Here is a 25,667-nt window from a genome sequence, read left to right on the forward strand (position 1 = left end):
GAAGAGAATTTAGTATTCATGTTCTTCAGGCTGTCAGCATACTGGTACAAATGGGAGCTTTTGGATGATTGTAAATGAATTCTGCCAGTCACTGTGTTTGCTTATATCTCCAAGTAAAGGAAATCACTGGACTTGCAGTCCTGTTCTATTTTAACAAGATGTTATCTTTTATTATAACAAGATCCTTTCTTTCCTGGAGGGAGAGTCTGAAACTCTTGTCATTTCATGCACCAACCTGACCATGAAGGGGGGAGCAAGTTATAAGCCAGTAACGAGAGCTGTGCTAATGTAACTGGAGAAAAAAACAAAAAAGAGGTTACATTCCCCAATCTATAGCTGCACATACAAGGCACTGGGGTTTTTAAAACTGGTATTTAGATGTGTGACTGACTTTGGGTGTCAGTTTGGAAAAACTGCAACAACACATGCTGTCTCCACCAATTAATTCTTTGTTATTAACAGGAAAAGGCTAATGTTCACTTTCATCATAATCATCAGGTCTTTTTGCCGATATAACTGTTTTGGAGATAATGACAGCAGTGGAATGTGAAAACAGTATTGTGATGATTGTTCTGGGATGAAGATGTGTGGCTGTTACAAAGGCTTTGTTCCAGACTATTCCCCATATCCAGCAGTCAGATTGGCATTGTTACTGTTTTTTTTTCCAGAGATGATTATGCACCTAGTACAGATTCAACACCACAGGACAACTGTGCTTTAAAGGGCAGCAATTCTGTGTGCTGAGGATCTGTCTGTTCATATGCTAGACGCCTCTGGCAGGAAACCTGTATGCCTTTTTATATTGCAGGTTCTCAGGGTCGTTAAATGGTTTTTGCACTTTGATAAATGTGCTATCCTGTCTAGTGCTCAAACAACTGACTTGTGTTTAAAATGACAGAACTTAGCTGAGTTCCAACAAAAGGCTGAAAATGTTCACAGTTCCTAGCTGGTGTTAATCATAATCCTGAACTGGAGACAAATTAAGCCAATAATCCTTGAGCCTTTGTTTAAAAATAAAACAAACAAAAAAACCCCACAAAAACTATATGACCGTAGTTTTCAGATGAGAAATAAAACTCTGAGTTCAGTATTGCTGCCTTCAGCCCCTATGTCAGTATGAGCATAGTGCTCTAATGAAGTGTATGAAAAATAAACCACCTTCACTGAATCACACTGAAATATGCAGTGTATTAAGTGTAATAAATGCACATCTATTTCTTGCAAGTCCTAAACACTGTGTGTAAGGTTCCTGGAAAGAAAAGGCAGACTTTTGTGCCATGTTATTTTCAGATATTTTGTGCAAGTCATCTTAATAAATGTAAGCTTTCCTATGCAAAGTGTTCAGAAACAACCTAACTTAAAAAACCTATATAAGCAGGTTGAAGAGTAAGTATCCTTTTTCCACAGAGGGCACAGTGAAGCATTCAGAGCTTCAACTACCTGTACAAGAAATCAAAACCTTGCTTTCTGTCACATTATAGATGTGTTTTTGGGCAATTTTGTAATGATCTAGAGGGTAAGAAACTTGCCCACAAAATAAGGATACATGCCATTTCATGCAGCCTTTCCCACATTATCCTACCCTTCAGGCTGTGTAGATGCATGCATATACATATATATGTGTGTGTGTGTATATATATGTATATATATATATATAAATATATACATAAACACACATTTGAGTGCTGCACACTTGCATGGAGTAGCATGAGTGATGTACAGACTGCAAAATCTAAAGTCACCTGTTGGAAAAACTTGCTTTCCTGAGGTACTCAATTCTCCAAAAGAAGACCATGGAAATAATCGCTTTTTTGCTTTCATCACTGGAAGAAAAGAAAGATCAATTTTGTTTATACAGCTAAATATTTATTTTTTAAAGCAAATGCTTCCTTCCATTGCTCATTTTATAAGTCTGAAAGGAGAGTCTATCTGGACAAAAAGTGCTGGGTTAATGATAACATTTCTATCTCTATGAGAGACTCCATCTCAGTTTTCACTTGAACCTTATTTTCCAAACCATGCTGCATAGCTGTTGAGAAACACTGTCCATCCTTTTGTTTCATGGGTTTTGTTTTTACTACAAGCTGAATTTTCACCTTACCCTTAACAGCCCCCAGCACCCTGAAGAAAATCAAAAGCCTTTTCCTTTTTGACTGCTAACTCTGCTTTGGCCTTCGGATGTCAGTGCAATATTTGTGATTGTTTCATCTATTATTGGTGCTGTTGATGAATCCAAAACCCATACATCATGTAGCTCATGACATTTTAGTTCAGGAATACAGAAATCAGGTGTTTTGTCTCTGATGGATGTGTAAGTACTTTGTATTGTCCTGTCTTAACAGTACTTTTGCTCATGTGTAAAAGTCTGTAACACAAGCCACCATTTTAGATGAAGATACAATATTTCAACATCTAACATAAGGCATGGTTACAATGGCATGGATCTTTGGTAACATTTTGGTAAGGATCATGTGACAACAGTGTTGTTCAGTTCAAGAAAAGGAGTTCAGCTTTGCCCAAGCAGCACCCAGCATTCCTGTAGCTACATTTACAAGAGGCTCTTAGAAGGAAAGCATCCTAGAAGTAGCTAAAGGTTTTTCCAACGTAGGTCATACTTGAAAAGATATATTGTTTTAAGCATTAAGAATTACAGGCCAAAGATACTACAACTGACATGTCTTTTTAGACATTCAAATTTATCATTCATGTACAGTTTTTCATACAAAGATTTTTGGGTCATCTCTGATTGCATAGCGACTGATTTTATTGCCCTCATGAATGTGGAGATCCGTGGCAAGTGTAACACTGATGTAAAAAAAAATATGGTTTGTTAATTAATTGTTTGAAAGCGTTCATCAGCACTTCAGGAGTGACTTCTGTTGTAGAGTGCTCATTTTTCTGCTAGGAGTCTCTGCTGACAAACAGTATCACTCCTGATGCAGAGTAGTCCATTTTACACATCTCTTTCTGTCCTTTATGTTCATTTCCTCTACAGCTCTCTGGTAAATACACTGGAAAAGTTATATTGAGACAAGTGCTCAGTCAGAGAAAGTGTTTCTGAATTGAAGACAGGAGTTAAAAATACTTGCAAATGAGGAAAAACAAATATATTATTTCCAGGCTGTTGTTAATACCTGGACTATGCCAAAAGTTCCTACATCTGCCTCTGTTCTGTTCTGCAGTTCTGCAACTTTCAGACTACTTCCATGGTTAATTGTGAGCCTGTGGACCAACCAGAGGGACTGATGTTGAAGAGTCTTTGCTTCTTTCCCTCATCTGTTTCTGTAACAATTTCTTTTCCCTTGTATTCATCTCAGTAATGCAGATTTGAACTTTGGGTTGCATTTATCAGAGCTGTGTTACTTGCTCAGTCTGCTTGAAAACATCCGCAGGTCATTAGAGTTACTAACTGCAGTCACTGGCTCAGGTTGGAACATCTCCTGCTCCTAAACAAAAAACATATGCTGGAAAGCTCCCTGCTTGTGGAAAAACAAAAAGCAGCTTTATTCTGGCTGATATGCAAGTGGGTGAATTCTATCAGTGCACAGCTTGGTGCAAAAAAAAATTAGTCGTAATCAGTGGAATAGGATTCTGAGTGGGAAATTAGGCTATGAAAGGAATAGTCCCCACCCACCAGCACACAACATAGTCAGGCAATAACTTTAAGCACTGCCATGACTTTTTCAGCTATGATTCTTTCCTTCCTGCAGGGTCAGGTGAAACAGATAATCAGGAGGGTGAAGAAAAAGAGAATTGTTGCTTCCTGAGAACCAGGCCTCATTTGGGCTTCTCTCATTGTCTGTACACTTCCACAAGCATCAGTATTTGGGAAGCATCTGCCTTGCCCTGTAGCAGAGGCAGTGTGGTTCTGTGGATGCAGGGGACCTGGGCAAGGTGCTGGAGTCCCAGGTCCTTACTGATGACTTTATCTTCCCTCAGCATCCAAAACAGCAACAGAACCAAGCAATGTTGCTGCTTTTCCACTTCTAACAAGAAAAAGAGGGACAGAATTTGGGCCCTAACAGGTTCTGTAAGCATGGCTAAAAGAATTGTTTTGATTTATGGATCTGAGAGCTGCCTGCCATCTGTTTTCTGTTCTGCTCTCCTTCACCTCATTGGGGCAAATACTCATCTATTGATGCATGTGAACTATGTATTCATTTTAATTATCAAGTCCTGTATATGCTTTATTTAATTAATCTACTCTTAATAATACAAAACCAAATGCATGCATTCAGAATACGTGATAGAAATCCATCCCACTTGTAGCTTTCTCAGCAGGAGAGCCATTCTGTTCAGCTGCTTGCTAAACAATCTCAAAAATTAACCCTCAAGCTCTTTCTGCTGATTATTTGAAGATAGAAAGCTTTTGAGTAACACAGTATTTATAAAACAAGGCAGGGAGACTGGAAAAAAAAAAAAAAGAGGTCAAACTTTCTCCTCGATGTAACCCTCCAGAATTTTGCTAACTTTAACCACTATTGGATAGAGTTTGTTGTTAATGACATTCATATTGATAAGTAGCTGTTGCATGTTCTCCTTACAGGGCATGCTTGGTCTTGATGTCTTGTAAATTACTGATCAGTTTGTGGTCTTGTTTATATTCTTTATTAAGGCAAAAATATCAGTATGATGCAGTTGAATTCAGAACTATATTTGTTGACTTTACACCGTGAGAATGTGATGAGTATTCTATGTAGGAGTTAATTAATGGAGCTGAAGAGATGTATTCCATTACTGGGTGCAAACTCAGTAGAAGATCATGCCTTTAGAAGGTTTATTTCCTGTTTGGCATTATGAAAGACAACAAGGTTAAGAAAGCAAAGGTCTAGTATTTTCCTTAGCACAGCAACTGTTTGGATCCTCGACCTTCCTGATTTTCCTGAGAGATATGAACTATACCATCATGAGAAATATTCTCTTCTTCAATTGGAAACTGTCCCTTCCTCTTCCCCAAAGACATGGTTTTCACCCTTGGATGTATCTTTGCAATTGAATAGTGTTACTAATTTGCTAATAATGTTCTTGATTTTCAGACAGAGTTTTCTGGCAGAAGTTTCTTATTGGCTTCTTATGCTGAAAACCTCCCATGGAGTCTGCAGAAACTGGCAATGCCATCCAGTGAGAATTCAGTCATGTGTCAGCAATAAAGAATAAATAGGTTGTCTCCAATTTTAGACGTAAACCTCATAATGCAGTATTTTCTAGTGTCACCAGCAGAGCTTATGTGGGTGAGTATTTGCTGGAGCAAACCCAAAGTTGTCATCAAAACAACTGGGTGACAGGAAGTTGTGCTGTCCACATAATTCAAAACCATTGTTTCTCCACCCTTCTTCATACACCAGGTGCAAAATATATTTGCTTTCACAGGGGAGGCTCAGGAAGGGTCACATCTATCACATGATGGTGCTGTTGCTGTTCTCTGCTTACTATTAAGGCCATTTGTTTTGAGACATCTAAACTTTCTGTACAAGCAGTAAGAATGAGAGAAAAGGTAGTTGCCATTGGCTACCTAACCATGCTTTCTTATCTGACCATGTAAAGTGGCATCCCAAACACACAGGTGCTTTGAATTGAGGAGCAAGCCAGGTGTCTTACAGTTTTCTAAAGCTGAAGGACCTTTGGAACAGGGTCTGCATTTTGTGAGGTACTTCACACAGCACTGTCCTTGTTTGAACTGGAATACTGCAAAATAAGGAACAAGGAGCAACTTATTCTTCAGGGCAAATGAGTTCTCTAAAACCTGGTGCTTTGCAGCACTCTGTGACTTTACTTCTTTAAAGTATTTTTTTTAACATTATGTAGGTCTCTTAGTAACAGTATTGCCTTTTTAATTTTTTTTCTCTTACTTGTTACTGTTTGCTTGACTTCCATGTTTAAAGAGTGAACAGCTTCTTACAATTAGTTTTAAAGCAGACTTTTGTGATGTTTCTCCAGTCAAATAGGGCTTTTTTTCCTCATTCCTGGTTTGTTTCATGTGGGGCATTGTTTGCCATTTTTATTCATGCATTGCTTAGATGTTTGGACTAAAACAACCCCAGAAATTTCCATTTATTCGCACTGCAGGAGATTAAGATGCGATGCAGCACTTCTAGACTAGAGCCTGTACAATCTGTAAGTGAACTGTATATTTACATTGGCATAGTCTGAAGTTGTTTTGCATTTTAACCCTGTAAAATTTCTGCTGAACTCTGGATCAAAGTGTGTGAAAAGTAGTATGAGCCCTATGCAGTGGGGCTAGAAACATTTAGGTGTAATTACAAATGTAGCAGGCCAGGTGACCAACATTAAAATATTCCTGGGCTAGTCCTATTAGCCAGGATTGACAGTAGGCCTTCTAACTATGTTTTCTTTGCAGCTACTGTACACAAAGACCTATTGGTTACCCCAGGAAAAAGGGTTATATTAAAATTCTTAGCTAAAGTTATTGGGAGTATCAGTTATGGAAACTGCATAAGAATTGAGTCATTGTTGTGGGAGGCATATGGGTTGAGTTGAAAAACACCAGAAGAAAATTTTCATTTTTAATGAACTGTTTTTGCATGTTCTGTGGTATGTGTGCAGCCCTGACAAACCCACGTTTTTTACAGCTTATGCACAAAAGCATTCCTTGTTGTAACTGTTCCTATTTCTAATCTTCAGCTGATTCACAGTATGTGAGGGATACATCAGGAATGGTCAAATGTATAATCATTAATCCTGCCTTGCACACCTATTTATCAAATCTCAAATAGGTAGAAGTAGATAGGGAACTCAGTGCTGCGCTCAGATTGAGACCCACAAGGGACACAACCTGTGTTTATTTGGTGTTCATCTCTTTAACTCAAAATGTCTGGCTAACCTTAGAGTGGCTTTGAAAGTGTCACAAAGTAGGCAGAACTACTAGCAATTACAACATGGACTACCATCATTTCCATTAAGAATCTTGAAGTGTACTGGAAGTGTTACTAAATTTTCTAAGGCTCAGGTTTGTTGCTTTGAAAGTAACCCCCAAGAATTAGCAAGGCAAAACTAGATATGCACTTAACCAGGCTTCCTGTTGCAAAATGACATGCTTCTCTGGAGATAGAAGTGGTTTAGTATTTCACTTGGGAAAGAATAGCTACATATGTGAACCTCTCACTCCTAGTTCTGTGGAAGTAGTCCTGATCACAGAAGATGCTAAAAATAATCAAACCAAAACCCCACCACCTTGGGCATTTCTGTCCTGAGACAAGAGACAGGTGGGGATTCCCTGTTTAAGCATTAATTGTGTGTGTAGTGCAAAGAGCCATTTGGAAGTTTTCGTGTTCTAAAGAAATTTTCCTTCTTGTGGTGCCTGCTTTTAGTGAGGAGTCAGCAGAGGTGAGCATCTCCTGGTGGATAAAGGGACAGAGTGCAAGAGGGTTAATGGTGCAGGATGGCCATAAACAGCATGAACAAGATGTGATGCTAACTCTGGATCTCAGCGCTATCCTCACCATACAGAATTTATCATTTATAACCCTGTCATGTTTCAACGTTGCACTAAGTAATTAATATGGTATGAAGCTGGAGATATTTCCTGTATCCTGAGTTTATTAAACACACCAACTGCCAACACAAAAATGTGTTTAACTCTGGATACAGTTAATATGACAAGATGTACTTATGTTTATAGCCTAATAAGGGATATTCACTTCTGTGTACAGAATTATGAAGTTCTGGAAACACTTCATACTTCAAGAGACAGTGTGAGTGGAACACTATGGTTTATGTTGGTCTGGGAGTTTTTAGAATTGCATGATGATGTTTGGATTTCCAAAACACTGAGCAAGTACGAGGCAATGTTTATTTGTAAGAAACTTGGCTGTTTCATGCTGCCATGAGGTATTGCTCAGGTAAGGAAGAGTTCTTTTCTGAAGTTTTTTCAGCACCAGATTCACACCCCATGCAAACACTTATATTTGGGCTAGGGCGTAGGCACAGCTAACTACCTTCAAACTTGAGTGATTATATAGGGAAATACTGGTTTTCCCCCCTGTGTAGTTTCAGTTTAAGGAGTTAGTGAGGATAATTATTTTACCTTAACCACTTTCTTAAGGAACATTAGATCAGCTGGCTTGTACAAGCTCCATAAAGAATGCTTTGATCTTGATTTTGATCAGCTGATTTTGATGCAGAGTGGGGATGGCTGTATACTTTTGTTTGCTTGTTTTCCTCAGAAATCAATCTAAGCATAGTGCTGCAAAGATGATGTCTCTTAGTTCAATCTAAATAATGGCAGATTTGCCAGCAGCTTCTTTGAAATATTTCCCCAGCTGATACATCATCAACCAGAGGGAACCAATATGACTTCAGTTTCACTGAGAAATTCTATAATAGGTGCTGAGAAATCAGCTGTGCAAGAGAAGCCTTGTGAACAGCAGCCTAAGGTAAGTGGGGCATCTACTGGTGAAACGTTGCAGTGAGTTCATCTTCTCCATGAAAGTCTGCTCCAAATCCAAATACAGGCCGTTCTGTACATTCTACATTTTCCTTTGCTAAATAAGCAAGTGCCAGACCTGTTTCCTGAATTATTTGGGGAAAAAAATGCAATTTCTGATTGAATAATTCCTTACTTTCTGGCACTCCTTTAGATATGTCTGCCATGTACATTGCAATAGTAGGCTTGTGGGACAGTTAGAATAAGGGAAGTGAGATAAAGAAGCTTGTCAAAAGGTGTGATTTGTGTCTTTAGCTATCTCCAACCTTCCCCCACCCCAGTCTCTCATGGCAAGTTCTCTGATAGTTTATTAAGTCTTCCTGGTACTACTCTGACCAGCTGTCCAGGAGTTGAAAATAAATACTGTGTATAAGGCAATGAAATAATATTCTATGAAAAATCCTTATAAAATTCTATAAGGGAATGCAACAATAGTCTATAAAAAGTCCAGAGTTCCCAAACACAGGTAGTTATTCATGTAACTAAATTGCCTCTCTCTGTTCTTTAGAAAACATGCAACAGTGTGAGATTCTTACAGCATTAAATAAAGTTTAATAACCTCTGCAGAATGCATTTAAAAATATAGTTTTAATTTTTTTTTTACAAAATTTTATTTTGCATCTCTTTTTGCACATCAGACGAGGACTTGGGAAGAGCCCAAGGGGATTTCTCAGTCATGTAAACTAATTTCATTGTTAGGACTGCCATTTTAGAATCAATTGCTATGGGAAAATCTTGCCAGTATGTTTACTTGGAGCATAGATGTGCACTTGTGAAAAGGAAAACTGAATAAAAAGCAGAAAAATCATGCTAAACTAGAAGGTGATCTGTTCAAACTTTAAAATACTTGCTTCTGCTATCCTTGTAGATAAGACATTGTCACCCATCCAGAAAAGCCAGACATTTCTTTAACACTTTTTAAAATTCTATTGCAATAATAGAGGAGTAGTCATACATCAAAATACAAAAGTACCCTTACTTCTGCTCTGCTGCACAGCACACTTGCTAAATTTAGCTGTGCTGGGGAATCAATTGCTTTATATAATCTTATCACAAACCATTGCTGAAAAAAAAAAAATCTGAGTCTGTCACTTGACCTTGGGCAAAACAAGTCTTTGTGCTTTCTTCAGAGCTCCTTCTGCCACGTATGTTAAAAGAATCTGTAACCAAGCCATGAATTCAGCTGTCCTTGTCCAAAGTCAGTGGAGTAAGCAAAAGTCATTTTAGTCTTATTAAACAAAGCAAAGATTGCAGTACCTTCTCTTTCTGAGGACTGTTGCTTTTTTTGGCTGATTTTTTAGCATGCTTTGTGCTTCATTTCACTTGAACCTTTGGACTGAAACAATACCAGTTGCGTTTTGTTTAGTCCTTACAATACTAATGTTCTTAGTTCTAATTTAGCCCTTATTAGTAGAAGCAAACAAAACAAATTGTTGTGATTGATAGCTGCAAAACACTTTGATCTCTGAAATACAAGGTGTGCTAGATTACTATGTTTAAACTTTACCCTGCTTTTCTTTTTATCCAGAAGTCAGATAATACCTGGTTCCTACTTCCAAACCTATAATTTCTTTTGGCTTAAGAATTCCACAGTTAGTAAGTGTTTGAGGCTGGGAGAGGTCTTTAGAGAAATACTGCAGTATGTTTGCTCTGTTCTTTCCATTCTTCCTCTGTGTTTAATACATGCCTTGGACAGTAGGGTTAGAATGACCTTTTTATAGGACTGCTGAGCCAAATGTGCCTGTGCTTGGTAATAGTGAGGGGGAAAAGACCCAGCAGAAGCGTAGTGAGCAATGAAAAGGAATTGAGAAAAATAATATTTTGAGTTATGCTTAAGGTTAGAGGACAAAAATCAAGGCATCTCTTTCTAGGAAGCAAAAACATTTCCTGTGTTTCCTGAATTGCAGATCCTAGGGCTTGTGTTGAAGGGAAGCTGTTGCCAATGATGGCCAAATGTTAGCATTTTCATTACTTTATATCTGGCATTAAGGACTTGGCTCTTCAGTACTCACTGCTTTATTTAATCACTGCTGTCTTAAAAAAACGTAAGACTAAACCATTACTGCTCTAGGCCCAAACAGATGTAGGAAATCACAGAAGCTTTTCTGAACACTTTTAAAGAAATAAATGTTCAGGAAGCCTAAATCAGCACCAAAGCCACAAAATTCTTACACTGACTTATATTTAGTAAGACTTAGATGAAGCCTTCAGCCTTTACTTTCATCTTTCATGACATTAAATGTTGAACTTGACCCATGTTTGCCCACTTGCCATCCACCTGGATGCCCTGTGATTTTCTATAGTAGCTGGCAGACTGATGAGATTTTTTAATGAGTTTCAGACAGATAGTACTGAAAACTTTATTGCTGTTAGTCACGTTCCTAGTTGTTCTAGGTGAAGCTACCATATTCTTCACTGGAATATGTTACAATGATAACCTACTAGAAGAGTTGTTAATAAGGAACCTGCATTTTAAGAACAGCAATGCTCCATATTTATGGTAGTCAAGAAATTTCTGTGAGATTGTTTGGCATGTGTATTACTTGTCATCACTCAAAACATAGAAGATAAAAACTGGGTCAGGAATGCTAAATTGTATCATATGTCAGCATCACTTGCTATGCCATTTTAAAAAAAAAAAAAAAGTTTATTTATTAAAATAAAAGTTAAAGATTACATTTTTCCTTTATATGAGAAGGAAAGTGAGACTTTGTGAAATGGACTGTTTAAAGTTACTTAGTACAGTTAAATAGTTTTAGTGGAAAGAAGGGAGGATACGGAGTGCAAAGAAGGGAGCAATGTGAAATATTACTATCTCCTTTGTATCTTAAAAAGAAAGGGAATTTGGAAAACCAGTTAGTTCCAGACTTCTACAAGCCACTAACATTCCTGTATTCCTCTCTTTTTTTCCTTATGTATTGGTTGGTCGTGGGATGGATTGTTCCATTGAGGCATTTCAGGAGCTTTCAAAAGAAGAAAGATGCACATCCAACAGAAGTTAGTAAATATATACTCTAGCAGTTCTATGATTGTAATCATACTGGCACCACAAAACAATCCAAGCTGGCCACCTACATCAGCTGTAATAGAAGGAAATAAACATATGTCATCCAAAGCATCTGGTTTAGTCTAGCAAGCAAACAAAATCCTGCCAGGCTCAAGTGTTAAATAAATTCAGTATACATAATCCATCACTTTAAGAAAACAGAATTAATATTCTTAAGAAGGTTTACTGAAGAAGACTAATGTGTTTTTGAAAATTTTAAGTAAAGCAAGTACAACACAAGACATCCTACTGTGAAACAGATGCTTAAAATATTTATTGCTTCTATGCCTTTTTAGCTGTTCCCTTGCTTCTCATCCCCATGTTCTCTCTCCTCTCCAAATCCCCAGGACTGTGATAGAACCATAAGCTAGTGCCAAACTTAATTCTTCTTACTCTCAGCTGATGTCCATACCTCAGCTTTTTTAATGGAATGACAGGAGACAGTATCAAAAATGACAATGAGACAGATGGATTATTACTATTACAGTATAAAAATTATGGCTTCTTGTTCAGAAGCCCACACAGTTTTTTATTCAGGAGGTGAGAGAATTAAAAAAATGCGGGTTATTGTGTTGTCTGGTGTTTTTAAAAAAAATACTATTTTTAGATTAATTATTAATAATAAATATTAAGCATTCACTTACCAAGCAACTCAGAGATAGTCAAGGCCTTCTGCTGCTGTGTTATTTTGTAGCTCAGATCATGATATTTAATCTCAATACGCACAAGGTTCTGCCTAATGACAAATACACAGAGTTGATAGACAGTCAGACCATGCTGACAGATGTTAGTAAAAATGAACAGCACTCCTGAGATAAGGGAGAAGGATGGTGTCCTTTAATGAAATATTAAACCAGCATTATCAAAATCATAACATGACAGAAGGACAAGGCCCGAAGTCCTAATAACAACAGCAGTTTAGCAGGAGTAGATCTTCATTCTATGTTGAAAAAGTAGCTCTATTCTGTATTGTGGGATAGACTCATACTTTTTAAGGGTCACTGAGAGAAACTTGAGTGGAAATGTCAAGCAAAGTGTAGCCTACCACTCTTGATGATGTGCAACTGCATATTTAATTGTGCTTATTTCAATTGGCCTGTTCATGCAGAGCAGTGCTTGTCCTAAACTTGGATGTTCAATTCTACCTCCTGCTAGTAGCCTCACTTACCTAATTAGAACCTTGTCTGCTGCAAAAGTGGAAGTAGGTGAATCTCAGTTGGAGCAAGATCTGTGTGATAATTGAGTAAAGAGCTTCTCTTTATGGTATCTTGTCTATAGAAAGGCTCTGCCTATATCCTAAATTGAATATAAAAATAATGTGTTTGGAAGAAAACGGACACAAAAACTGATTGCACACATAATGTCAGTAGCTCAGTGTCCAAGTAGAGTATTTTGACCAGCACTGTTTAACATCTTGTTTAGTGGCATGGACAGTGGTACTGAGGGCTCCTTCAGCAAGTTTGTCGATGACACCAAGCTGGTGGTGTGAGTGGCATGCTGGAGGGAAGGGATGCCTTCCAGAGGGACCTGGACAGGCTTGAGAGGTGAGCCTGTGCGAACCTCACGTAGTCCAACAAAAACAGGTGCTGAGTACTGAACCTGGGTCAGGGCAAGCACAAAAACAGGTTGAGCAGAGACTAGAACGAGAGCAGCCCTAAGTGGAGGGACTTGGGGTGTTCACTGAGGAGAAGCTCAACACAAACCAGTAATGTGCATCTGCAGCCCTCAGAGTCTGCCCAGACTGCATAGAAGGAAAAGTGACCGTAAGTTTGAGGGAAGGCCCACAAGAGTGGAACAACTCAAGGGGCAGAACAGAACACCTGGAGTGTTTTGTCCAGCTCTGGGGCTCCCATCATAAAAAGGATGTAGAGTCCAGAGGAGACTATGAAGATGATCAGAGGGCTGGAGCACCTCACCTATGAGGACAGGCTGAGAGATTTGTGGCTGTTCAGCCTGGAGTAGAGAAGCCTCTGGAGAGAATTTATAGCAGCCTTCCAGTACCTAAAGGGGGCCTACAAAAACATGGAAAGTGACTTTTTACAAGGACATATAGGGACAGGACAAGGGGAAATGGCTTTCAACTGAAACAGGGTAGGTTCAGATTAGATACTGGGAAAAAGTCTTTTTACTGTGAGAGGATGGTAAGGCACTGGAATAGATTGTCCAGAGAAGTTGTGGATGCCCCATCCCTAGGTTCAAGGCCAGGTAGCATGGGGCTTTGAGTAACCTAATGTAGAGGGTGGTACACCTGCCCATAGGGATTAGAACCACATGATCATTAAGGTCCCTTCCAACTCAAACAATTCTATGACTGTTAACAGCTACAGGTTTTTTTGTTTGACAGTGACAATGATTAATTAACAATATTAATGAAAATTGAGTATTTTCTATACGAAATCATCCCTTCTATCTCTTTGGGTGCTAATTCTAAAACTCAGGTAGCACCAATGTATAAAACTAATCTTATTCTAGATTCTGTTAGTAAGGCTCCTGCCCTTGTAATGGATTTGCTAGTAGAACTATCCAATAAATATTTAACTTTCTCCTCCATACATCTTCAGAAATAAATACATCTCTGTGTTTTATAGTTTGAAATGTGTACTCATTAATGTGTTGGCAGGATTCCTATTGGTTAAGGCCTGGTAACAGGAGAATGTCCTGTATGTTCTCTTGCTTAATTGAATAATTACTGAATTGCGCATGATGTTTACAGACAATAAAATAACCAACAAAGATAAAATGTCCTCAAGGGATTAATATAGTTTGCATAAAACAACAGGTTTAATTTGCATAATGCTCATTTGGAACAGACTTTTTAATAGGCCCTGTAGATAAAGAACAAGAGGTAATGGTTGTAAACTAAGAGAGGGTAGATTCAGGCTAGTTATAAGGAAGGCATTTTTTACAGCAAGGGTGGTGAAACACTGGAACAGGTTGCCTTGAGAGGTGTTGAATGACCCATGCCTGGAAACATTCAAGGTTGGCTTGGACTAGGCTCTGAGCAACCTGATGTGGATGATGATGATGCCCCTGCTCATTGCAGGGGAGTTGGACTAGTTGACCATCACAGGTCCCATCAAACCCAGCCATTATATGATTTGTATAGTTCCTGTGCGTGTATAAAGTTATGCAAACATTTGCAGACTGATGGCTTCAAAAGTGATAAAACCAAAGTCACTGAGATAATAAACAACTCATAGATATTTCATGAACCAAATTTTCTACAGTTGTTTATAAACATACTTTGATGTTGTATATACTGTGAGTTCATGCAGTGCCGTCCTTAATACTCATTTGTACTGCTGATATCTCTGGCTATGAGTAAGAGGCAATTCAGTGTATGAAACTGTATTAAATTTCCTTTGACAACTATATCATATCTTTCTAGCAGAAAAAATCTGGAAATAATTCAGTTTTTTGATATATAATGCTTATGTTTGCGAGGAAGTCTGCCATCAGTTTGTTATACCATAACAGTAAGGCATGTATGATCTATTAAAGCATAAGGACACATGGCATCTCTAAATTTAAAAAAGTATGCAGGTTAGGTCAGTATAGTACAGTATAGTACAACATACTGAGCAACACAGCTCTATGCATAATGTAAGCCCTGTCACCTTTTCCTGTTTAAAAGATATAGTCAGTACTGCTCAGATGTTTTCATGCTACAAGGTATCTTCTGTTGGGTGGAGAACTACCTCCTTTTTCTTTGTAACGCTTTTAATCACACACAACCATCCTGTTTGGCTCTTCTGCTACCTCGTGAGAATAATGAGGTACCAAAGATCTTCTAAATAACTTTTTAAATGTAAATGATGTTAAGGAATTCTACTAACAGTAGAAAATATTAAATCTGTGGCATTGCTGCTACAATAAAACCCAGTGTTCAGTACTTACAAAGCTTCTTTTGGGAATAGGAGAAAAAGTTTATATAGCATCTGTTTGTGTTCATTGCCTTAATTTGTGGAAGTGTGAAGATTTATCTTCTCTACTGAGTCGATTGTGAATAGATTTGATAACTTTGCTTTTTTTTTATTCCTAATTGAAACAGTGATCAAAAAAACTTTCTTACAAGAGATTAGTGACAGAGAAGGTAATTGAGAATATTACTTTGTAATTGCATTATCTATTCTTTGTTATCCAGTCTTAGGTGTATCTGAGTGTATTATATACATATATATGTATCTATGTGAATAATACATACATACATCAATATAGATATGAATTAGTATAAATCTTAACCAGTTTTGTCCTTGAGTTTATGTTATCTCAAAGACAATGATAATAATACCACACATAAAATATCTTTTTAAGGTCATATTTTCATCATACGCTCTGCTAGCATGGTTAAAAGGAATTGAGAATTTCTTTGTTGGACAAAGTGTTAAGCAAGGTTACCTGATGTATTCTGGGCTTCTCTTCAGTTTAGTAGAAAAATATTTTATGGTTTTTTCTCCTCCAAGGTTTGAATAGGTGACAGTGGTAGGATAATCTGTTTCTTCACATGGGACAGGACAAGTAGAATTGTGTGTTCCTGCTGTACATAATCCTTTTATCTCTATCTCATCTGAAATTTCAGAATAAATAATTTATACAATATTTCTAAAACAGCACACAGTTTAAAAACTTAACTAAATTACTTTTAACTGTCTTTGACAAATGTCTGTATTAATTATCCTAAGAAAAGTGGATACTTATCAGTTTTGAAGGATCAAATAAGTATTTGCAACTGTCATTTGGGAAACTGGTACACAAAAGCAAGGGTTGAGATATTTTTCTCACTTTTTCCAAAGAAATACAGCACCTCTAAGTTCTTCTGCCTTCATTGGAGCTTTAATGTCCTTATTATTTCACATCCACAGTTAAACAAAAAGACAACAGAAGACTTGCTATGTTATTTGCTAGCTTTCTAATTAAATACTTAGGTGTGTATCCTTGATCTTCATGCCTTAGTGCCTTCCCAGCTCATTTCAGTGCACAGAAACAGCTTCCAGATCAATTCCAATAGTAGTTTGTTATCATCTGATAACTATAAATATCTTGGTAAGCTAAGTTCACTTTACCTTAACCCCTACTTGCCATTTCATAATTGGGCTCAAGACAGCTAAGAAGGCTTAGGGAAAGCTGTGTCTCTTCAAATAAGAGAAGTCATAACATTCTGCAGGTCTGGCTGCTCATGAAAGTAGGGAAACATTTGTCTAACAAGGAATTACAGAAAGAATTACAGAAAATAATAATTACAGAGACCTGGGAAAGCTAGAGAAAAACAATGTGGATGAAAAACTGTGAGGCATAAATGTTTCCTAAATCACAAGCCATCACTGTGAGATGAGTACTGTAATCTCCTGCATGTGATGCTCTATTTGTCCTGTTTGTGGGGTGGCAGAGGTTGTGTCTGTTTACTCTGCTTGTGGGCTTCTCACTTCTGCAAAGCACAGAAGAGAAGATAACCTGTTAGGTGATGATTTAAAATACTCTCCAGAGATGCTGGGGTTTACAATTTTATTCTGGAGAGGCAGCCTTTAGAGCTCCTAAAATAATGCTCTTAGTAGGTCCTGCAGATACTGGATAAGTATTATCAGATTTCTTACCTCTCCTACACTATCAAAGGAGAATCAGCCCCTAAATGATATGCTGGGGACCACATATCTACAAACCTTCTGGGATCTAGCTCTGAATCCTATCTATCCTTCAGAGGAATGTGGAGTCATTTTTGCTTATTGCTCTGTGGTTTCTTTGAAATTAAGTCACTGAATATTTATTAAAATAATATACATCTTCCCTCATGGCAGGCTTTTAAAGATCATGGTAATATAAGAGTGTGAACTTAGTGGAATCCACTTCAAAACAGCTACAGGAAAAAAAAAGTAAATGTTCACAGTAGTAGATCCAGCCTTCATGTTACATGCACCTTATTAAAACAGTCTCCACACCAACTTCTGAGTCTACTAATCACTCAGAGAGAGTCTCATTACACAATAGAAACCAATTAAAAAAGAAAGTTTTCTGAAGTCCATTAAAGGTTACTTCTCAGATTACCATTTTAAGTATTTTCCAGTCTATTATGGTGACTTACAAATTTCATACCCACTGTGTGCAGATTATTTTTTTATGGAAAATAGTTGCATTTGGAGTGCTTTCAAAATTTGTAATTTACTTCAAAAAGATAAAACCTTGAAATCCAGTGATTTATGTTTTTACCAGTTAACAAACCTTCTATTACTGTGCTGCTCACTCTTCTTGCACAACGAATACAACATTGGATCTATGAAGGTGTGAAAATGCTAGCCAGAGGCTTGTTGATTGAAAACAGATTAGTTGGATGCTCTTCCATTTAAAACAATTCCTGATTGCTAAAATGAAATCTTCTATTAGTATTTTAATATATATACATATATATATATATACACACACACATACACTTATTTTTGGTGTGGTCTGTTTTTTAATGGGCATATATATCATGCTCTGTCTGGTCTCTGTTTTTAGAATATTAAATGAACTTGGATGCACTCCATGTCAGAGTAGTTTCATTATTTTGGTTTAATTGATAGATATTTTCTACTATTTGGAATTGCTTAGAAAGCATGAATATGAAGTTATTACTTACAGACAGCTGGATAAACACATTTGTAAAATTTCAGCAAGTCACATTCTGTTCCATTTCCTAAAAATAAATAAAAATGTTTAGGAGCCTCAATTAACCATCTAACCCTTAGCTCTATTTGCACTAAACTGAAATGTAATGTCATCAAAGCCTGCTCACCACTTCACGTTAATGATTACACAACTGAGAAATCAATTCAGTTTGGCACAGTGCAGTTGCCAACACCAGGTGGGGTACAGAGTGAAGACAACAGACCAAGCCAGAAGGCTGCTGTTGGAGCAAACACCTTCATTATGGGTACCAGCCTGACCTGTCTTTAAGCTTGTGGCTCACTCTTTGTGTTAGCTTGCTAAAGACAGGAATTTCTGCTTTTCCTAGTGGAAATGAAAAAAAAAAACCCCGAAGTAAGGTAATTTGATATGTGATCACATCCCATGTGTTTCTGCAGGAATTCTGAACTTCATGCAGGAGTTTTTTGGAGACCTAGGTAATAAGATAGTATGCTGAACTAGAGAAACGATTTCAGATGGCCTCAGTTTCACCCCATTTTAAATTTTTTTTCCCTCACATGGAAATGTTGTGTGTCAGTTTACCACACAGTGCCAGGAGGCATTGCTCTCCTTTATCTGACTGTCCTTGTATTAAGTTGTATAAAGTTGTCACCCCAGGCATGGGAGATCCTTAATTGCCTTGGCAGCCCCTTTTCCAAGACAGTTTGCAGAAGACTGCCAACCTCCTTTCCCAGGGGTTCTCAAACAAACAGGCTAGAGATTACACAATAATGGGTCTACTTTACTAAGAGCATTCTGCCTTGCTTGAGCATATTTAAAGAATACAATGAGTCAGAAAGTGCAGGCCTTCTTGTGGCTTTGCTTGTGATCTAGTGGCTTTCTTGCCCACCATCTGTGAAAAAAAGAGGTGCCAGAGCAGAGATTTGGGTTCCAACTCTTGCTTTAGGTGACAGTATTGTCGTTACATTTAAAGCTGAGAAGGTGTGAGAGTGTAAAGAACTGTTACTGCTTTACACTTTTAGAGTGATTAAGAAGCCTGGATACTTTAGGGGCATATTACAGCATGCACACTTGAGGCTGGTTGGAAGGCTTCATACAGCTTTTTGGCTTTTGTTGAGCCTTTGCTGCTGCCAGACTCTTTCCATGGCTCATGTAGGAGTCCTCAGATTCTGTCTTCAAGCAAGCTCTTCTGCTGTGGTTGCTAAACACCTGCCTGCAAAGTTGTCTGGATTATGTGTGAAAATATAAGCCTTCTTATGGATTTAGCCCCAGCTCCTTAGGAAGTCTGAAGACTACAGATCTGTCTCACACTCCTGAGGCATAATTGTTTCTTTCTATTTTTTGGACTGTATCCTAAGAACAGACAATGACCCAGATGCTAGGTCTAGGCTTGGCCAAATATCCTGCTTGTTTCATTGGAATTTTAATTAATCTCAGCTGGAGATTTCCCTCAGATAATGTGCTCTATCTCCTTAGCTATTCAGTAACATGTGGTGTCTTCCAAGAAGATGATCAGTGTGTGGTATGATGATACTCCTGAGAAATACCTGGAAGAATGAATGGCAAACAGCCACACCAGTCCTGTATGTACCGGGCTTTGCATTCCAGCAAACATCCGTTAGTACTGTAAATCTTGTGGTACTGAAGCTTTATATCAGGCTTGCACTCTCCCCATGGGTATTCTTGGATAATTGACTGTAGGGTAATAATAACAAAAGATATCATTTTTTGGGGTCTTTTTTTAAATGTAGGTAGTGCTTTTTCACATTTTAAAGTGCTGCAGGAAGCCTGTTGAAGACATAAGCTGTAACATTGTGATTCAATTAGAGGCAATTGCAGTTTATGCTCTTGGGATTAAAAATTCATCTCCCTTCTCTCACAGAAAAAGCAGGGCCTGATCAGACAGCTTGGTGCAAAGTGGTACTCTGCTCTGCTTCGATTCTGCTAGGAATGTGAGATACCCTTAATGGTAGCAGAATGTGTTGATAGGGAAATTCTGTGGTGTCCTTTTTTTTATTATTGTCTGTCAATGAGGCTGTAAAGTTACAGGATAGAAGGGCTGGCTTTGATAGAGACAAATTAGGAAAACCAGTGATATCCTCCCCCAAACAACAGTAATTTCATTTGTGTCTGGAGGAAATGTTATTTTTTGCAGTCACTGAGGCATAATAAATATTTTACATTCCAAAATGTCTAATTCATTGTCAGTGCTTCAGAAGAGAATTAGAGTAAAAAACACTACTCCCAGTTCATGGGCAAAGACCTCACCTTCAGCTGACGGATTGCGACCTGTGCGTGCATCCCCACTGGTGTCAGTAAACCTAAACCATCAAAACGTGGAAGCTCTTGGGGTGAATGGATAACAAACGTTATTCCAGCATCAGTGTAACCAAGAGTAGGTTCGTCGGTGAATTTGTCCTGATACAAAAAGAATTGGCTTTGCTTACCATCTGAACCTTTAGCTGTATTTATTTTGGTACTGTGCTATTTAGTAACGTTTTTGACAATTTACAGGAAAGTATAGAAACAAACTGACTTGAAATTTCCTTTGTTCATTACATCTGTGGGTTTCCTTCCAGTTGCTATGAACTTTAAACCCTTTTATTCTTTTTGCCATCCCCTAATTTTAAATACAAGAAGTCATAGATGAGCATTTGCACATAACTTGGAGATTTGTTTCTTTCACTTGCCTCTACCCATCACATTTCAGCAAACTTTCCATTATTCTCTTCAGGACCTTTCACTTCTGACTCATAACTCCTAGAAAACAAAAGCCAACTTCTAAGTTATTTATCAGTCTGGTAGCTTTCTTCCCTGTTCTCGCAAGGTGATATTCCCTGTTTTCTGCTTTTTGTTGGTCAAAGGCAATTCTAATGTCAGAAAAAATTTACAGTGCAAAAGACCAGGTCCTGGCTGTCACTGTGCTGCTGCAGCTGCTGTAACTAAAATTTGGTGCTACTTAGAAACTGGCACTAGCTGACCTTCCCTACTGGGCCTTTTATTAAAATGAACAGCTTGTAGAAAATTAAATTGCTTTTCTGATGTGTTTCAGTTGTGGGTGAACAGTGCATGTATATGCTTGCTCACGACCTTCTTCCCCTTAGCTGGGGACAGAGTCAATAATAATTCTGTCTTTTAAAATCTCTACTTGGGTCTTTCCTTTAAAACACCATCTCACTTGGAAATAGTCTTGATTTTGAATTTAGTGCATGAAATTCTGGAGGTCTGTGTAAACTCAATCAAACACAAATCCCAAACCAAACAAAAAAAAACCCCTCCACTAATTTATAAGTTAGTACATGATTCATTGCTTATAATCCTTAGGATAGTTGTACCTGCTGGACATCAAAAAGCAAATGTAAGCCTCTTCCAGACAAACTCACTCTTCTTGCTGAAAGATCATTGTGATTAAAAGTAAAGCAGTTTCCATATTCAGTGAAAACCTGTTCAAAATCCTTCAATAAAGGAAAATAGGGAAGAGTGAAATGAAAGAAAGAACACTTGCAGTTTACTTAGTTAATTACAATCCAAGAGAGGGACTTCTGGGGTTGTTGGGTTATTTTGTTTTATTTTTTCCTCCAAAGTGCTCAATATTACAATCAGAAAAGTGGTAATTGATGAAATATTCAAAAGTATTTCAGCCCTTTCTATAGGAAATGAAATTTAAAGAAAAAATTCACGTTGTTTATTAATACTTATGAGTTGCTCAGAATAACTTAATGAGGTCCTGTGTTATTTCTATACCTGTTACATTATCTAGAAATAATATATTAAAAAATAAGTTTTAAACTTTTTTTCCATTATCTGCTTAGTGAAGACTTTTTCAAAACTAAATGTCATATGAAAGTACAATATTTGCATTTTTTCCCAAAACCACCCCATAATTTAATATGGCTGTAACTCATTAAGCTTTAGTTTTAGTTCTTAACACTATTGTCTTCCAGTTAAGAGAAGTCTCTAATGATGCCTAATTTTAGAAACTATAGCATATCTAAAGGTTAAATTAAACTGGAAGGACATAGACCTGACTTCTTTGTTCACGTTTTCTGTTTAAGTTTAATTAAGGGAATTTCTTTATAGAAGAATTGAAATAAAAATGTCATCACCATATTTTTTGGCTGTTGTCCCAAATTCCGGAAGATGGGCTGCTTTAATTTCAGTATTTAAAATTCCTGTGGACTCTGCATATAGCCAGTTACTCTGGCTGTCTTGTATTCTTGACCTCAAGAGCAAAACTACAGAATCACATCATGTAAAAAACCTCGATCCATCTGTCCTTCATTATAGGTCACTCTTGGAAAGGGCTGTTAGATACATCCTGGAGGTATGACAGCTTTCAAAGGCTGCTGTCTGTGCAGAAGTGGCATTAGGCAGAGAGCAGTTTAAACTGAAATCCCATCTCACAGCTCAGAGAGTCCAGCAGGCTGCCTCTGTAGTCAGTGGGAGAACTGAGACCCTCAGGGTAATTTAGAGCAGGACTGTTGTTCTCTATTGTCTGACTAAAGGAACATAGAGGAGCAGCTGGCAAAAACTAAATGTCTTGAGAATAGGAATATATCCCCTTCCTCTCTCTTTATTTTAATAAAATCAATATATTTACCTGTGGGTAACATGGCTTTCCAAAAAAATCACATTCTAGCAATGTGCTGCTGTTCAGATAAAACCCATTTTTCCTTGTAAAGTCTTTGATGCTGAAGTTCTGGTTCCCAAAAAGGAAATCATTTAACTCCTGGGAATATTTATCTTCCACAGCAAATTTTTGGAGAATTGAAGATACAATGTTCCAAATTAAAAAAATTACTTTCATGTTGCTCACTGCATGAGCTTGAAACCTGTCAGTGAGAAGGAGAAAAAATTGCTTGATATTCTGTAGTTACAGGACTGAACTCAAGGCTGCTCTTGACAAAACTGTGACACAATTTGCTCTCTGCTCACAAACTATAAGTGATTCTTGCCCTCCAGGTTGCAGTTTGATCTCTACAGCACGAATAAACAATATAGTCTCTATCTCTAGGAATGTATCTTCCATATCTGGAAAGAGAAAATAGACGCCTTCCCATGGTTATTCTGGTCAGTCATATAGGAAACATTTCTATTGTGTGTGGTTGTTTATTAAACATTAAAAACCAAATCCCTTGAGTAGCTGAACCATTCACATAAGCCAACAACCAAATTTGTAGAGCTGATGACAAGCTGAACAATTGCATTTACATGTGGGAAACTAGCTAAGAGGAGCTGTCCCTTTCAAAAAAAAAGCTGTCTTTCTTAATTTGGAAATTTGAATTCTAAGCACATCTGCAGTATTCTCATGTACCTGCTTTACTAAGGCACTACACCTCACTGTAGACAGTGTATCTTCCCATGAGCTGATGGCATGGTGTTTTAAATCAAAGGTAATTTTTACTCCTTGAATCCACTTGAAAAGTCTCAAAAACATGATGAGACTTTGGTGGTGCTTTCCTTATCTACAACATTGAAGTTCTTTACTGAAGTAAAGTAAGGCTTTACAGGAGTTACAAGCTTGAGGAGAGAATAAGCACAAATGAAACTAGAATGCCATGTTATTTTGAATTGACATTTTTAAAATGTATTTAAAAGTATTAAAAAGTATTAAAATACATTTTTTAAAAATGTGTTAATGTAACGTATTTGTGTAATAGATCTTAATGCTCCAGTTTAAGCAAGATTGGTAGGATCAGCTCTTCACAACTGAATTTGAGTCAAGAAATGAAGATGGAGGGAGTGCTGTGCCTCTTTGTCCTGCTAATGAAGAAACCCCAGTTAATAAAACCATGAGGGGAGGATAAGCACAGCGTGACTGGCAGATGGATATGGCACCAAACTGTTACTTAGATGGAAAAATGCCATGCTCAGTAGCTGATTCCCTACAGTGTGCTGCTGCTATCATTGTAAGAAGCGAGACACGTTTATAACAGCTGGCTCCCTGCAACCTGAGGGACTTCTGCCTGCAGTGCACATTGTGTGGGATAATGCAGGCAAGCTTTATGCAGGTAATGGGAAGGTGGCATGGGGAGGCAGAATGACTCCAGGTCTTTGAGACTTGGACTTCTGGCTGATTCTGCCAGGAAAAGGTAGAAAATAAGAAAACTTACTATTTTTTGAGGGGGAAAAAAGTGGATAAACTTTCTGTGTTTCTGAAACTGTTCCTAATTTATGTATTCGCTCTAAAAATCAGGCCTCAATTTTATTAAATTATTTTTGAGGTGGCTGCACTGAATGTTGGTCACTGTCTTCAAATGTAGAAATCACTAGTGCAGTTCTTGCTTAGATACATGATTTCCAACCAACCCAAATGCTTTCCTCCTTCAAAAACCCCAGACATCAGCTGGAGTTGTAAAGGCTGAGCGCCTCTGAAAAAAGAGTATCTGTTTTACCTAGGACTTTTACCTTTGCATGAGATTTATATTTAAAATCACTTGCTAATCTTGTCTTTTATTTTTGACTTAGATGTGGCTGATGGCTGTCCATTAGTTACACTGAAAAACAACACTCCATACATAGAACACTAACACTAGATGAGTTTTTCTATTCCAACTTTGGTTGTGAAACTTAGAAGTCATGTCATCTGAAGGAAGGGGAAGATTATAAAATCAACCTCCCATTCTTGATTCTCATATTTTCATCTTCATTTAAGAATATCATGCAGTGGTATGGAAGACATGCCCCTCCCATAGCCATATTTTCCTTGGTTTATGTGATTTGTCCAAACAAGCTGTGGGACCTGACTGCTTTCAGATAAAGATGGTTGTGATGCAAGAGCAAATGGCAAACCTAATTTTTACCTGTTCAAGTTGCAGAAGGTCACAGCGGGGAATTTGATGTTTTCCACATACTGAACCACCACTGTGGTTGTGGTTGGCCAGCTGAAGTAGTAGATGAAGCGGCTGCAGATCTGCCAAATAGCAATGGCAAGGCAGCCTGCGACTATCAGCAGCCACAGCGCTCTGCGAGCCTTGCTCTGCCTGTGGACGATGTTATGCACACCATGAAATGACGTGGATGAGGCAAACTCCTCATGATATTTCCTTCTGTCTTCCAAATCTGGCAGCAGTTTCTTTATTAAACACAATTGTATCTTTTCCAGTATTCCTGAATATGGAACAAAGTTAAAATTAAAAGAAAAGAAAGTAGCATTTAACCATCACTTAAAAAAGGAATCCATATAATTCTGATAATCAAAAGCAGATGTAGATTTTCCCTTTAATTGTAAATTCTATCTTTAAGTAATGAACTTGCTTCTGAGGATGGAAGAGTTGTGTGCTAAGAGATGAGCTCAGTATAGTTTACTGCCCTGAGTACAAACAATGTCTTGAAGTGTTTCAAGCCCAAAAATGTTTAAGCACTTTAATTTAAAAGAGTAGTTCCACTTCTGGGGGAAAGTTTGAATTTTGACATACATCAGGGATCTAAAATCATAGGTTGCTGTGAGCCTACATAAAAATTAAATATCTTGTTTTTACAGTAACAACCCAATAAAGGACTGTTCCTTCACACATGCTCTGTCAAATAAGGTTAAAAATTAATGATACGGAATGATAT

At 37.7% G+C, this 25,667-nt stretch overlaps 1 protein-coding gene across 1 annotated transcript; it reads right to left on the bottom strand.

The window, feature by feature from the left end:
* Nucleotides 1–7,644: 7,644 nt before the first annotated feature.
* Nucleotides 7,645–25,266, bottom strand: ASIC5 (acid sensing ion channel subunit family member 5; the record flags this gene model as incomplete). The annotated part of the gene is made up of 9 exons (XM_033513611.1): nt 7,645–11,523; nt 12,134–12,225; nt 15,888–16,056; nt 18,100–18,156; nt 19,655–19,802; nt 20,376–20,525; nt 21,443–21,562; nt 22,708–22,939; nt 24,911–25,266. Coding segments are annotated over 9 exons (1,524 nt in total), but the record flags the coding sequence as incomplete, so codon positions are not given.
* Nucleotides 25,267–25,667: the final 401 nt, after the last annotated feature.

The sequence above is a fragment of the Parus major genome, chromosome 4, assembly GCF_001522545.3.
Source record: "Parus major isolate Abel chromosome 4, Parus_major1.1, whole genome shotgun sequence".
NCBI lineage: Eukaryota > Metazoa > Chordata > Aves > Passeriformes > Paridae > Parus > Parus major.